Source organism: Corvus cornix, chromosome 1 (genome assembly GCF_000738735.6).
Source record: "Corvus cornix cornix isolate S_Up_H32 chromosome 1, ASM73873v5, whole genome shotgun sequence".
Lineage (NCBI taxonomy): Eukaryota > Metazoa > Chordata > Aves > Passeriformes > Corvidae > Corvus > Corvus cornix.
In genome coordinates, this window is record NC_046332.1 from 63,445,930 (window position 1) to 63,461,073 (window position 15,144).

At 34.8% G+C, this 15,144-nt stretch overlaps 1 protein-coding gene across 6 annotated transcripts in view; it reads right to left on the minus strand.

Moving 5' to 3' along the window:
* Window positions 1-1,558: 1,558 nt before the first annotated feature.
* Window positions 1,559-15,144, minus strand: part of PCDH9 (protocadherin 9) — a 680,650-nt gene continuing 667,064 nt past the window's right edge. For 5 of the 6 annotated variants that reach the window (XM_010405552.4, XM_010405549.4, XM_010405553.4 and 2 more), the window contains one exon: window positions 1,559-3,828. In XM_010405552.4, coding sequence (XP_010403854.2) covers window positions 3,455-3,828 — 374 coding nt within the window. In that variant the 3' untranslated portion in view covers window positions 1,559-3,454. The remainder of the gene's footprint in view (window positions 3,829-15,144) is intronic. The other variant, XM_010405556.3, reaches the window with a different exon arrangement.

Here is a 15,144-nt window from a genome sequence, read left to right on the forward strand (position 1 = left end):
CAGCAGTAGTACTGCTACTGATTGAGCAAACCAAATGGTTGTGAATGAACAGGCACTTATTAAATACATGTCTAGTGCCAAATCCAGATTTTGTGGAAACATCTGGGAAATATTAGTTCAGCTTAAATTGAATTAAGATGCAGTTGTCAGTGCTGCAGATATTTCCTTCCTTCCTTCCTTCCTTCCTTCCTTCCTTCCTTCCTTCCTTCCTTCCTTCCTTCCTTCCTTCCTTCCTTCCTTCCTTCCTTCCTTCCTTCCTTCCTTCCTTCCTTCCTTTCCTTCTCTTTCTCTTTCTTTCTCTTTCTCTTTCTCTTTCTCTCTTTCTCTTTCTTTCTTTCTCTTTCTCTTTCTCTTTCTCTTTCTCTTTCTCTTTCTCTTTCTCTTTCTCTCTTTCTCTTTCTCTTTCTCTCTCTTTCTCCTTCTTTCTCTTTCTCTCTTTCTCTTTTTCTCTTTTTCTCTTTCTCTTTCTCTTTCTCTTTCTCTTTCTCTTTCTCTCTTTCTTTCTCTTTCTTTCTTTCTTTCTCGTTCTCTTTCTCTTTCTCTTTCTCTTTCTCTTTCTCTTTCTCTTTCTCTCTCGTGCTTTATTTTTAATATCTTTCTTTCTTGGCTTTATTTTTCTCCCGTCTTTTTCTTTTAAAAACCATTTCAAAGTTGGCTAAGGTCTTAAGATTCTAAAATTACACAGAATTTGAGAAAATCTGGTAAGAAAATTTTCATCTGTGAGCAATTTAAACCAAATTTGTTTTAGTTCCTCCTGCACAGGTTGATAATAGGACAAAGTGTTGAAGGTTGGAACAGAATATAGTTCTCTTTCTGCAGCAACAGTCACATCTTTTGTTTTCTGTCCACAATAGAAACATTTTCAAATGTATTCTGTTTAAAAAGGCACTTGTAATTTAAACTAGTTGGTGTTATTTGGGTTTTCAAATAATTTTTGTATTTCTGGTTTTAATATAGAACTCAGTGCACCTCTGCTTTAAAACTCAGCATGTTCAAAAATAAGTACTTTTACTGATCTGTATTTTTCAAGGCTGCTCAGCATTTTCTTTTTTTTTTTTCTTATGCTGCAACAAAAATTATTATGTAACTACTCAAATTTTCCTTATAGGAAAAAATTTACTGTATTCTGATATGAATTTATTCTACTCTCAAAAGAAAGACCGAAGTCTGATAAGTGCTGAATTTCCTATATGCTACCCCTGTACTTTTACAAAGACTCATGCAAGGATGCTTTTTCCACATGCCTAACAAAACATGGGCTAGATTCTGTCATCATTGTGCTGAGTAAGTTACACTTTTCCCAATTCAAATAACTCATTTTGAATAATTTCCTACTTACATAGGAATGGCAGAATATAGCCCTCAGGATTTATCATTTGCTGCATATTCCAGTCTTACACATATCTATATGAACCAAATGGACGATGGTATGCTTAGAAAAATAACTGGAAATTCAGAATGAAGCAAAGAAACAAACCAACCAACAATAACAGAAGGAAAGAGAAATTAACAGGAATAAAGTCCCTTAGGCAGCTGCCCAAGAACTAACACAACACAATCAGGAATTCAGAACATTTATTGCAAAAGCTGAATAACTAAATAATGTTGAACTGGCAAAGCAGTAACAAGGATAACTGGTTAGATATTTATTCTGTCAAAGTCATCAAACACCCCTCACAAACTGACATAAGTACTGCAATAAGCAATGCACCCCTAACCCATTTTTAAGCCTTTTATACTGTGGAGGAAAAAATAAAAGTGAACTGCTATATACAAAAGAATAAAGAAAAAACCAAAAAAGTTCTGGTTTTGGTAAAAATAAAATCACCTTCAGATTAGCTAAATTTGTTACTTTAGGACTGATGTTTTACTGTGGTATAAGTAACTTGCTTTCTTCTGTAAGGACTTTTTTTTTTTGCATGCTATTTATTTGTGTAAATCATCTTTCATGCCTTAACAAAAACCATCTAAAAATGTTTTGGATTTGGATTTGCTTTGCGTGCAACTTAGATCTTACTAACATTAGGAGTCACTCTGCTGGTTTGACTGAGGTGACATGATACTGGTACCTGCCAGGCATTGACCAACTATGATAACAAACAGTTAAACAGCAATAATTAGAGATTTAACCCTTTAGTTCCCCCAACTAGCCTACCAGGAGAATGCTCTGTTACATCATGAAGGCACAACACATTAAATATTCTGTGGCTATGGTCTAAAAACACTCATGTTACTACAACGTTATCGCAGATGAAGATCAACACAAATGCTGCTGTCTCAGCAATACGAACTGTCTTAGGTATAGACACACACCTGCCCAACTGGAAAAACATTATTATTGTATTTTGCTCCTGTAGAATTTCCTCCATTTGTTTCAGCTGGGATCAACATCAGCTACCACTCATTAAATGACAGACTACAGCTAATTTGATCAAGGATCCCAAAGAAATAGCTTTCTCCCTCACCCGCCACCACACATTTAAATATTCTTTTGTTTTGCAATTTCCCTGTTTTATGAAACATAATGGAAATTAAACAAAAAACTGCTAAGTTTTTAAGCCCTTACATGAGTCCTTTCATTTCTTAATATTAAATTTAAAAAAAAGAAAGAAAAAAAAAAAGAAGAAATTCTACCTGAATGCTGGCATCGTTTGCTACTACATAGAAAAAAAGGGTTTTTTCCCTTTCTACAAACAACCTTCCTTCCCACCCCATCACTCTTTTCACTTTTAATACAAGCGGCTTGAGTTTCTTGGAACATTGTGTGTCAGACAGACTACTAACACAGAAACACCATCACTGAAAATAAAAGCAAAACAAGAAAGCAAATGAAAGAAATTAAAAAGCAACTGTGAAACACAGATATATGCTACAGTATCTTTTCAAGTGAACATTATAAGTACACAAAAATTGTAAGTAATAATTGTTGCTATTTACAAGTATTTGAACGCTGATTGACTCACAAGTGTCCACTAACATTGTTAATAGCACAATAGGTTTTATGTTTACAGCTTCAATTGTTTGCAATATGATCTCAAGTATAATGGTCCCAGCATAGATCAATGACAACAAAAGCACAATTTTCTAACTGGATATGCTTTTCAATCTTTGCAATCCATTGAGCTTTCGCACTCTCTCACTCTCCAAATGCATCTTCTGTTGTTCACAGCAGCAGTCCAGGGTCAAAAAACAAAGAAACAAAAAAGGATATTTTCAAACTGGAGAGATCTCTGCAGATTTTACTCATGTCTGTTTAACAAAACCACACAACTAGTAGAAACACTCTTTCATGTTGCAGGACATCATACCTTCCACGGTGCTAACATAAAGATATGTATATCTCTGCTAGGTGAAGCATAGTTCTAGAGGTCTACCCAGTACATAAAGCTCTGACACACACATAGTATTAGCAAGTCTAAGTAGGCTAAAGTCATTGGTCCAAAGTAACCATTTCTTATAGCTGGTGCTCCTTTGGACTCTCCACAGCTCCTGGGGCCTGTTTGTAAGACTTCAAGTTGGCCAGAGGAATGTCAGTCATGTGGTTGCCAGTGTTGAAATGGCCCTCACTGGAACCATACTGCTTTCGATCACTGAACTGGTTTCTGTTGCTATCTTCTTTCCAGGTCCTGGTCAATGTGTGTCCATTAACTAGTTTGTCCTTCTTAACCCATTCTTTCTGAGGTGCAAAGGTGGAGAGAGGAGACTTTGGCTGTTGGTATGGGCCCAAGCTAGGAGGCATCCAACAGTTGTCTGAGTGACCCAAAACCAGGCATTCTTGAGTACACATCTCTGTAGCTTCAGCTAATCCTCGTGGACCAAGAGGCCCATCTGTAGAAAAAAAAAAGAGAAAGAAAAAAGGAGGAGAAAGGGGAGAAAAAAAAAGAACATAATATTAGATTGCGATATTTTGCATTAAAATTATACAAGACCTTAAGAGAAAATTAACGATGATCCTACAACCAAATATTGTGCATACATTTTCATTCTGTTAGAGAGTAGTTGCTTTGTAGGGCATATACTCCCTGTATATGCTACCTACCTAGTTTCCAGAAATGGAAAAACAGTTCAATTATCTCTATGCTATTGGTCTTGGATCCTACTATGAATAAAATTAATTCCTTTTTTTTTAATTCACACCAAGCAAACAGAGTTAGGTAAGTGAAAATGTCTGAGGAAGTAAACCTACCCTTGTAGACTCCGCATGTGAATTAATGCTTATAAGGACCTATCGTTTGGATGTATTCTCTTCTGCTTTCAACTCACTTTACTGCTGCAGAACCTTGGTGAACTAACAGCCTACTGCAAACTGAGAAATATCTGTACTATCCAGAAACAGATTTGCCCAAAGGAATGCTCTGTATGCAGGATTATTCTAGTCTACTGTTTTACAAACACGGATTAGTGCATAGTTCTAGGTATCTACCCAGTGGATGTATACTCCAATGCATACTCTCAACAAGTAAGAGATAAGTTAAATATTGTTTGATTTAATATGAAACCAGGAAACAGTTCAAAACATCACATCAGGAAAGAGAATAAAATCCGTAACTCTTCTAACCATTAAACACATCTCAGATGCTATACAATCATAAAAGTCAAGGGGAGGAAAAAAAAGGCTTATGTAAATCTTGCACTTCATACAGAACTGTTCTCATAATTCTTTGTAAGCTAGAAATACAAGAACACAGAAGACAGAAATTGAGATTGCTGAAGTACTATACATATTAAATATCTACATAATTTTTCACACACTACTGAGGACACAGGTGGCCAGATACAGGCCTCTTGCTATCAAGCAGACAGGTCACCCATGCCTTCAGCAACACTAAATTCTTCGCAGTCTTACTGCATTTTTAAATTACTTAATTTGCAATCTGCTAAGGCTGGATGTATGAGGAAGGGCAAGCCAGGGAAAAGGCCTAGAAATCACTTTGTGTGTTTTTGCTAGCTATTTCTCAATATCTGGGATATGCTTTGCCAGAATTCGTTGCTGTGTTGTAATTTTGAGCAAGAATTTTGAGATGCCTTTTCTTGACTTCAGAGTAGATCAACGGACTAGTACTGAAAACATCTGAAGAGTTAAGGAGACGTATTTCCTTGATTAAACAGCCCAGTGACAGGAAGGAAATTATAGATTTATTTTTGAGGAAGAACATTAGCAAGTAGGCATGAATAGCAAAGCTACTAATCAGACGAAAAATGTCAGTGGTGTATCAGAAAAAAAAAGTGTATCTTAATAATAATCTAGTTGAGACTCAAAATGATAAGTGAAGACACTCTAACAAAGATTTCTGTGTTAAAATGCCAAAGAATATGTTGTTCTCTTGTACTCCATGCATATACAATAATTACCCTTACTAAAATCATTTTCTGAACACTGAAATTAAGTCAATTAATTTTGTGGAAACCCCTATTCATTTCCCACTGCTTTTAAAGACAGATATAAAAAATACCATCAGGCATGTTTCTACATGTTACATTAGTAATTAGCTAATCTTCTTATCTCTGAGCAACAACTCTTTTTGAGTATCTAGAGAATATACAGTACTCTGTTGATGTGATAGAAAATAAGAAGCTACAATAAAATATAATAAGCTATAATAAAATTGCTACTGCATTCCCCATATGAGAAAGTGCCCTATTGCTGAAAACTAGAGCATGAAAAATGTATAAAATCAATGCTACTTTCCATTTAGATCAATACAAGGTGAAATAATTAAACCAGAACCATGAAGAAAAAAGAAAAAAGTAATTGTAAAGTAGGAGCTTAGCAGAGATTTCAATGAGAACCATGAACCACAATTCTAAAATGAGACCCATCATAATTCCCTGAAAGAGAGGTGGGGTTTTTTTGCATGAAAGTCTTTGAATCCACTATTATGAAGTTCTAACCAAACTGAGGCAGGTACTTAGAGAGAAATAAACCCAAACAGAAACAATTATAAGAAAGTACTCACAGTACATTGTTAACTTTTCAAAAACTTATTCTACAGGTTTAAAGCTGATTTTTAAAAATTTTTTTTGGCTGTCAACTAAAGTTCGATTTTAATTAGTTTCTTCCCATTTCAGACGAATACAGTGAGAAGTGGCAGAGCTATTTTCAACCTGTCTGCTCTCCCAGTACAGTACTGTTTTAATTGACCAAGAAAGAAAGAAAGGTTTTTCAGAGATTAAAACTTTCAAAACAGAAAGAAAACATTTTTGACCCAGAATGACACATTTCAAGAAAGTGCATGCACTATGTGCTTCCAATCTACAGTGGAATAAAAGGCTAACAGAAGAGCCTTCAGTACAATAGTTCTGAAGGGGAGAAGTTACTTCTTCTGTTTAGTTAAATAAATTTAAAGAGATTAGACTATCATTTCAATTTAAAATTTACATGAGCAATAAGCTGGTTTTACTTAAGAATAAATATGCATGTGGCCCTATAAGCTACGTCAAACTCTTTGGAAGATTTACTTCATGTGTTTTACTTTCTTTAGTAACAGTGCTAGGCAGCTAATGCTGTTCAACTCGGAATGAATTTTAAGCTTCCTTTGCTTTAGCCAGCTCTAAGCTGATAGACTTCCTGGAGAGTTCTGGGAGATATCTGCTGCTACTGCGAGCAGCAGACAGGAATGGGGTAACAATGCTGAGATTATTTCCTGTTCAAGAACTGCTCCTTGGGTTTTTTTCTGGTTAACAAAATACCACCGTCCAACTTAGACTTCAAAAATAAATTATTGTGTGCAAGTCCTCTACCAGTCGCCCTTCCCTGTGCAGAGATATCAGTCAAAGGCAAGACCATGCAGTCTTTATGGAGCCAATTACAGTTTGGGTATGGATGTTGGTCACACCAAGTGACAGCTGTAGACAGAGCGAGATATTCTTCTTTTAGGAGAGGACTGGGAATCTCAGGGAACACCTGAAAGACACTTCTTTTAGCTGTGTAACTGTTCGAATAGCTGTGAGGCATGTTACAGTCTGCACACATCTCTACATGTGCCTGTGTGTAAAAATGTCCAGAACTGAGAAGAGGTTCAGACTCCTACTCAAATGTGTACACATATTTTCCAGTACTCTGTTTCATGCTTTCAATCTGCAAAATACAGGGAATATTTACTTGCCTTGCTAAAATATTGTGAGGTTTAAATTTACAAAATGCCTTGCAAGACTTTATCTAATGTATAACTAACCATTATTATTTTAATAACTTTTGGTTTGAGCCACCACAAGAGAAAAAGAATTCTAAAAAGTGGTATTTTTAGAAGTGTAGATTGTTAGGATAATGTATTTTACTCTTGAGCTACTACAGGGAATGGTCATGCTTACTGACTGAGGAAAAAGGCAGCTTCACTCATAACGTGTGTGGTGCCTGCCACAGCTATCTCCAGTTAAGGTCCTTAGATACAACCATCATTGTTTGGTAAATATTATTGCTAATAATGGTGGTGATCATGATTTAGGCAGTTCTACAAATGTCCTACTGTGAGACACAGAAAAAAGATGAAAGGGAAAAAAGAGGATCTCACCTACAAGAAAAAAAAAAGAAGAAGACAGTCTTTTGGCAATTAGGTTTTCCAGTTTCTGTTTTATTATGTTCTCAATCATAAAAAGTTTCTTCTTTTCTTAGACTCTTTAGTATTCAGGTTGCTATTTAGTAACATAAAGTGTAACGATCATGAGAATATGATAGGAGAGAGATCTTCTGGGGATAGCATGACTGAAGAGTTGGCTGCTATATATTGAGAAAGCATAATGTTGCCTTAATGGTAATTATCTTTCTCCTCCGCCACTGCTGAACAATAGTTTTCACCCAATTTTCTAAAGTTGTTTCATTACCACATACAATGACACCACTTAAAAACCTGTTCCTGCTGCTTTAATTTTATAATTGCATTAATTTGTTTCCTTTCTCTTCACAAAAATGCCACTGCAATTTCTATATCAAGCTTTTCCATACTGAAGTACTTTATTGATATGTGGGGGATTTTTTTTTCAAGTATTTGTTCTCTGAACAATCCATAATCCGTGAGGCTGGTTATCAGTCTTGGCTGCTTGAATATATAATGACACAAGTGCTGATAAAACTGTACAAGCCATCTGTCTCTGGAGTTAAATGTTTTGAAAGCAAACACAAAAGTGCATAACAAACACTCCCTTAAATTGTCTTTGTAAATATTTATATCGGATCTTACCCAAAAATGGTTTTTTGTTGTTATTTTATTCTGTTAATAGCTGTCAAGCAGATGCATGGCTTGCATACTCAAAAGCAGACAGGTGTAAGAAGGAAAATAATGTATGCCACTCAAGAGCTGGTCATACCCTAATGCTGGAATGTCTGTGTGGTCTTTTATCTCTTTTTTAAGGTACCCAGAAGCTAAACAGCTATTTCATTGATTAACTTACTGCTGCAATTAGCAACTAGGTTTTGGTGTGATGACCAGCTGCTTTTCAACCTGCTTCTTTAAAACTCTCTTACTTACAGCCAGAAAATTCATTCTTCAGTTTTGAAAGAGCTGAGGCCACAAGATAAGTTCCACTCAGTGAGACTTTTTGGTCTCAAACAACATGAATAGGTACCCTTTGCCTGAGGGTGCTAACATTAAGTACAGTGGATTTGAGCATGGCCACAGTTGTGTTTCAGACAATTATATTTACTTAACTTTTCATATTGTATCTTAAAAGGGAAAAGAAAACAACAGCAACATTTTCAGCTCTACTTATCCTCAAATACAGAAAGCTTTTTTAAGCTTCCATGGACTACTTTATTAAATGACCTTTTCTGAGACCACATGTTTTTACAGACTTCCCCACATATATTGGAACTGAAATGATATTACTTAATTTCATAGAGGTTTTCCAATTATTCATCTATTAAATATAAAAACTGGAAAATAGTTTATATTGAAGAAGATTCTTTTGACTTTTTTTTTCTCTTAAGTATCAGACAAATAAATGGGGAAGAATGTTCATTATTTCTAGTCTGTTAAAAAAAATAACAGCTACAAAGCCACACACATACTGTGTTGGATGTGCTTCCTTTGTATTATTAACAGCAACAGTCAGGGACTACTAAAATTATATATTTTAGTAACTTATTCCATGTTCATTCTACCTGCAGTCAATTCATATTCCATCCTCATATTACTTTGTCCAAAGGTCCCTGGTTTCCTACCATCACTGCTGCCAGTTTTGGTAGACTTATCACTACCACCTTGTAACCTGCTGCTTCTCTCGTGCCTTCCTGGTGTTCCATCCTCTGTACTCAGGTACAGATCAAGAAACCCCTGCTACTTTCTCTTCCCTGTCTTGGCCCAGACTTCTCTTTCATCAAGGCTGAAATAAATAATATGGTAAGGTTAGCTGACATCTGCATTACTTAGGAGAGATAAGATGCGAAAATCCTTAATTAGCATGATGACAAGAGGAACAGGAAGCAGGGCAAGTAAAGGTGTGTGGGAGGGACTGCCCGGGATACAGAAAAGCAGGAACAAAAGTGTTTTCTGAAAAGGTGGGAAAACCTGGCTCAACAAGATTTTCTACACTATTCTGTGAAGTATTTAAGTGATCCAGATGGATTCCATATCATGTACATTACTTTGTACAAAAATTCTGCGTGATTTTAATTCCATGGGCAGCTAAATTTTGAAGGCAACATTATTCAAATACTTGAAATTTTGTTTCTACACAGTTGTCTGATGACTGAGGTTGCTTCATATCCATATATTTTCAGAGATAAGAAAGTAAACAAAGAAGAAGTTAAAGTATTTTGCATTTCTTGTCTCAAGTTCCTTTCCCCTACAGCTGCTCTACTGTAAAAGCTATAATGAAAGGGAATATTACCTAGTTTCTTAGTTTGTTACATTTTTTTTTTTCTGGTACATTTCCCAGAAATCCAATACCATTATGAGTTACAAGGTACACCTCCATCAGTAATGGCTCTGCTATAAGGATGCTATTTTTATTTGACCTAACTTTCTGTTCCTATTTCCAATTACTTTTTCTGCATGACATACATGCATGTAAACCTCTCAGCATTTCCATGTATACATGGTCAGGAAGTGGACACACAAGTCCTGTGTCTTCTAAGCCTGTAACATACTAGGAGTCAAGTTTACTTAGTGCTGCCTAGTCTTTAAGAACAAATAGACGTACTAACCAACGTGAAGCTTGTGACCATTCTAAAGGCAAGTTGCAACAATCTGAAATCACAAGGGCATGGTCCTTGCAACAAGGGTGTGGGAAGATGCCACAGGAGATGTTACAAAGCACCATGGTCTGGAGTGGTGCTGAGCTACAACTGAGCAGCTCAAACCTGAATGATTCGGTGCTCTTCACTGGTCATAAAAATCCAGCTCTTAAATTACTTATAATGGATTGCATATTGCCTGTATTCAGATCTTTATGCCACTACTTATTTTTATTTTTTTAAATTAACGGGGTAAAACTTTAAAATTTATAGTTAAAAAAAAAAGTAGGCTCACTACATAATCTAGTGGTTCTTTCTGGTCTTAAAAATCTATGTATCAGCAGCCATTAACATAAAGCTGCATTTTGTATACACTTTCACTGACAAATGTAGCCAATTCTAGCATACCCTTTAGAAATACTGAAGATACAAAATAATATCTGGGATTGTTATTCTGACTTAATACATTCTGTCATTAAAAACAAACAAGTAAATAAACAAACAAACAAAGACACACAAATGACTGCAATTTGTATTCTTAGCTGAAGTGTCACATTGTGGATGCAGACAGTCACCTTGCAGGAAGAGCAGGAGAAAAGAAAAGCAAACAGGATTTGGCAAAAAAACCCGTTTGTTAACAAATAAATAAAGATTAAAAGATTTACACATCTCTCATACAGATTTCATTCTTTGGGCACAGATGAAAAGTCAACATTTGCAAATGGAGATAGTCCAAATTCAACAATACATGGGCAGCCAGAACAGCAGATTCTCTCCCTGAGAGGATATTGTTATTTAGACAGACTTTATGCCACACAAAGAGCAGACAGCATATCTTTATAAATTTGCAACCATCTTCAGCACGGCATGGAACTCATCCATCTTTTTGTCTGCTCAAGCTACTCCTCTGAAGAATGCTATCTTGTCCAATTTTACTTCCTCAAAATTGGCAGTTTTTTCCTGCCATACATTTAATTTTAGCAGGACAATCTAATGCATAAAAACTCCTCAGAGGATTCAAATGAACCCTTTAAATTTGATTGGATCACTTAATGAGACCAGTGTTCAAATATTTGGAGTAATATTATTTTCAGCATTAATCTTTTTCATTACATAGTTCTTCATTTTGCTGCGTAAAAAAAGTCTTTGTTCCCAAAAGGTGATGATGGGTGGTGATAATAAAATATTCATAAAGCACCCCACGGTCACAATCATTTACTATCTTTTTTTCTCTCACACCTAAATATTTATGATACTTGATCAAAATATTTTGTTGAATTGATTTACAGGCAACATGCTGAGACAGCACCACTTTTGACATGGTCACATTTTCTCATCTATTAGTATGCCTCAAACATGAACCTGCTGTCAGTCAAAAACAAGTCTCTATTTGGAAGACCCACTCAACTGTTTAACATAAAATCAGATTTTGGTTAGTAATTTCTACAAATTCTCTTTGAGAAAAGGTAGGCTTCAATGTGAAAAAAGGTAGTCAAAATGAGAAGAATTAGCAGAATGTTGTGAACCTGAGCTGAACAATATTTATTTCTACACCTCACAGTATTGTATAATTTTTGTGCAGTTGTTATATGCCTGACCATTAACTCATTTACAGCAGAAAAAATAAACCCATTCAGGCTGAATTTCATTAGATTTTTCATTGTATTTTAAAATGTCTAAAATAATTGGTTTTCCTGATAATTTTCTAACTTACAGCAAAAGCCTGATCTTCTGACTTCTGATAAATACATATCCTGGCTCCCTGGAGCACAGGTAGGGTAACTTGGGATATATTCAAGTCAAGGATATTGACTTTATCAAGCAGTAACTGAATAAAGGCAAAACTCATCATCATCATCTACATATCTATGAGGAACTGTGTTGTAAATATATATATATGATCTTTTTTATTCGTATATCTATATCTATATATCTATATCTATATCTATATCTATCCTTTATTTTTACTTTTATACATATTTTATATATTTTTTTTTTCATGTAATTCCTCTACCTTAATTTAAGAACAGGATGGAAATAATAGAGTTGTGAACATTGAAGTGAACGTAATCGCTCCCTTAATTGCTTTCCTCAAGCAGGGTATGGAGTCATCCTAACCTTCTGTTATCAACAGACAGAAACATTTCCACAAAATGATTCAGTTCTCTCAAGACAGGACTCACTTTCTGGAGGTGTGAGTTTCTGTCCTTTGATAAATAAGGAATCCATGTATGGCAACTACATCCAGCTCTAAGTATTTATAATGGATGGGATGAGTCCACAACTTTGCTGCCATTCCAGAAGACAGACTAATTCACTCTGATATCTTGAAAATGCATTTGGATTGAGTTTTTCCACTATACACAAGATGGTTCCAGTGGCCAGGAATAAACCAGCAGAAAACTACAATATCCAAAATACCCACATGAGGATGCATCTCATGCATATTCAGGATGGTGATTCTGGGAAGCCTAGAAGAGACTTACTAGAGGGAGCCTGCTATAGTCAAGTTATCTTTCAGAAAATTAATACTTCAAAATTATTCCTGATCTCAGGTGTAACACCCTGAAAATCTGCTATTTATAAGAGATAGAAGACTGTAATTTTTGAGGTTTGCTGAAGTCTTGCAAGTAGAACAGATCATACAATTAAAAGTCTGCAAAACATAGAACTGAGAAAAAGTCAAAATTATTATGTTTATAGGTCAGATTTAGAAGTGTATCTGTGTAAGTTATTTATTTACTGCATCACAAATATATTTGAACTTTAAAGTAGGGAAAAAAAATTATATTCAAACAGAGATGCATACTGTTTTTCTTACTGTACTTTTCTCCAGGATATTCTCAACCTATATATAGGGTTAATGAAAAACAAACCTTCTATTAAATTTTAGTAGTTTTGTTGTTGTCTGTTAATCCTCTTTGATGGGTCATTCAGTAATTCTCCCCAAATATTTCCAGTTCTTTTGTAATGCCCAAATGTTGCCCATTTTTATGTAATCTTGAAATATCACTATTACTACTATTTAGCCCTTAGCTTAATATATCCTTGATCATTTAAGAACAAAGGTTTGTTTGTTCTATCACAAGAACTTTTATTTTACAAGAGAAACTGTTTTCCAATGGAATTTTACTTTTTCCTTAAAATGACACTACATGTTTTAAAGTTGCATAAAACTGTTATTTCAAACAAGTTATAGAAATAGTAGTAGGCTGAGTGTCCAAAAGAACGTGATGAAAAAGACTAGAGAACTACAGTCTCCAAAACATAACCTTACTTCTCTTATTATCCACTGCAGAAACATGTAAAAAGAAAACCAGGATAGCATCACAGCAGGAGTTACCATCTGTAATCACGAATAGTAGCATTCTTCATTAAAACTAAGTTTTTATGGAAAAGCTATCTTACTTTAAGTGCACAACCTCACTGTCATACAACCTTTCCAGACTTCCAGGAATATGGTTACAAATTTCAGTATATTTCTGCTTTCCTGTAAGTTTTACTTTTTCTCAAATCAACAAACCACAGTTTTATGTGGTATTCCTGACTGGCCTTGTCAGTGTCTTTCTCTCCAAAAGCAGCAACTCTGGACCTTAATCTTGGGGAAAAATGGTACCAAGTTATTTACTTTGGGACCTTCAAAAGTATATATGACATAAAGCTGACACCGGGAACAGTCAGCATAGCTTCATTTCAAATTCTATCACTTAGATGTATTTTTAAAAATTCAATCTTATTTTCTAAGTATTATCTTCCTAGCACTAGATTAACATCTGGAGCAGAAAGTGTCAAACTAAACATTCTTCCCATGACTTTTGAATAAAAGAAAAGAGAGGAAAAAAGTAATCTCCCCCTTCAAGGAACTCAAGGGGGGGAAAAAAAGGCAATATCAAAAAGCTACAAATGTTATATTCCAGACAGCTGCTCATCTAAGAAGAATATGAAAATGCACATAAATGCTATGGTGTTAAAAACACAGTGTTAATTAAGAAAGATAATTAAGACTATTTTTTGCATAAAAGTATACAATTCATTCTGTAATTAGGTTAATTACAACTATGTGAACAAACATTAAGTTGAAATACATCTTTTTAAGGAATACCTATTTCTAAAGTATGCTTCTTGCCACTTTTGTGTTTTTTCTATTTTCCTTCAGTACAAATCAGACCAAAATCAGATTTAGGTTAAACCAAATTTGTTGCAAATTTGTGGCAGACGCCTTATGCATACTATTATGTAAATAAGTAGTTTAACTGACTTGAAAAGACCTTTTGGAGTACATTCACTTAGCAGAATTTGGACCTAAATCTGGGTACTCGTTCTCGTAACTTAAGCTGCATGACTCTTAATAATTGAAGTATGTGACAGAAAAAAGTGCTTAAATTATTAGGTGCCTAGTAAGCTTTTATTATATTGTAATTGATTATATTGTTGATTTTGTCTTCTATTCTACACAAAAATGTATCCTTGATAAGTATCACAGGACACAGATGTCAGAGATGTCATTAAACCAATCCAGAGACAAAAGAACCATTTCCTAATTCTGCTTGTATAACAGCATCTCATTTAGCTAATTTTGTAAAACTCAGATCAGTGCCAGTTGAGTTGTCAGAACTGCAGGCATACTACGCAGAGAATATTAGAAAGTGCTTTCTTTCATTATGTTAAGCTACACCCATGCTACAATTCCTTCTTTTTCTTTAAAAACTATGTTCATTTACATCATTTTTCAGAAGAGATATCCATAAGTCTCTTAATGAGCTTATATAGTTTAAAGTAAAACTCCCATTAAGCAAATGTTCCTGAGTCAAAACACATTTTATTAAACCATGTTCAAAATTTAATCTGTGCTGCATTTAGTTGTTACATTCAGTGTACTGAAAATTAATATGGAAGCAACATCTGTATTCACCAAATAGTTTTGGTTACTCGCACAATCCTATTCTGATACTTAGCAAGAGCTATACTTTCAG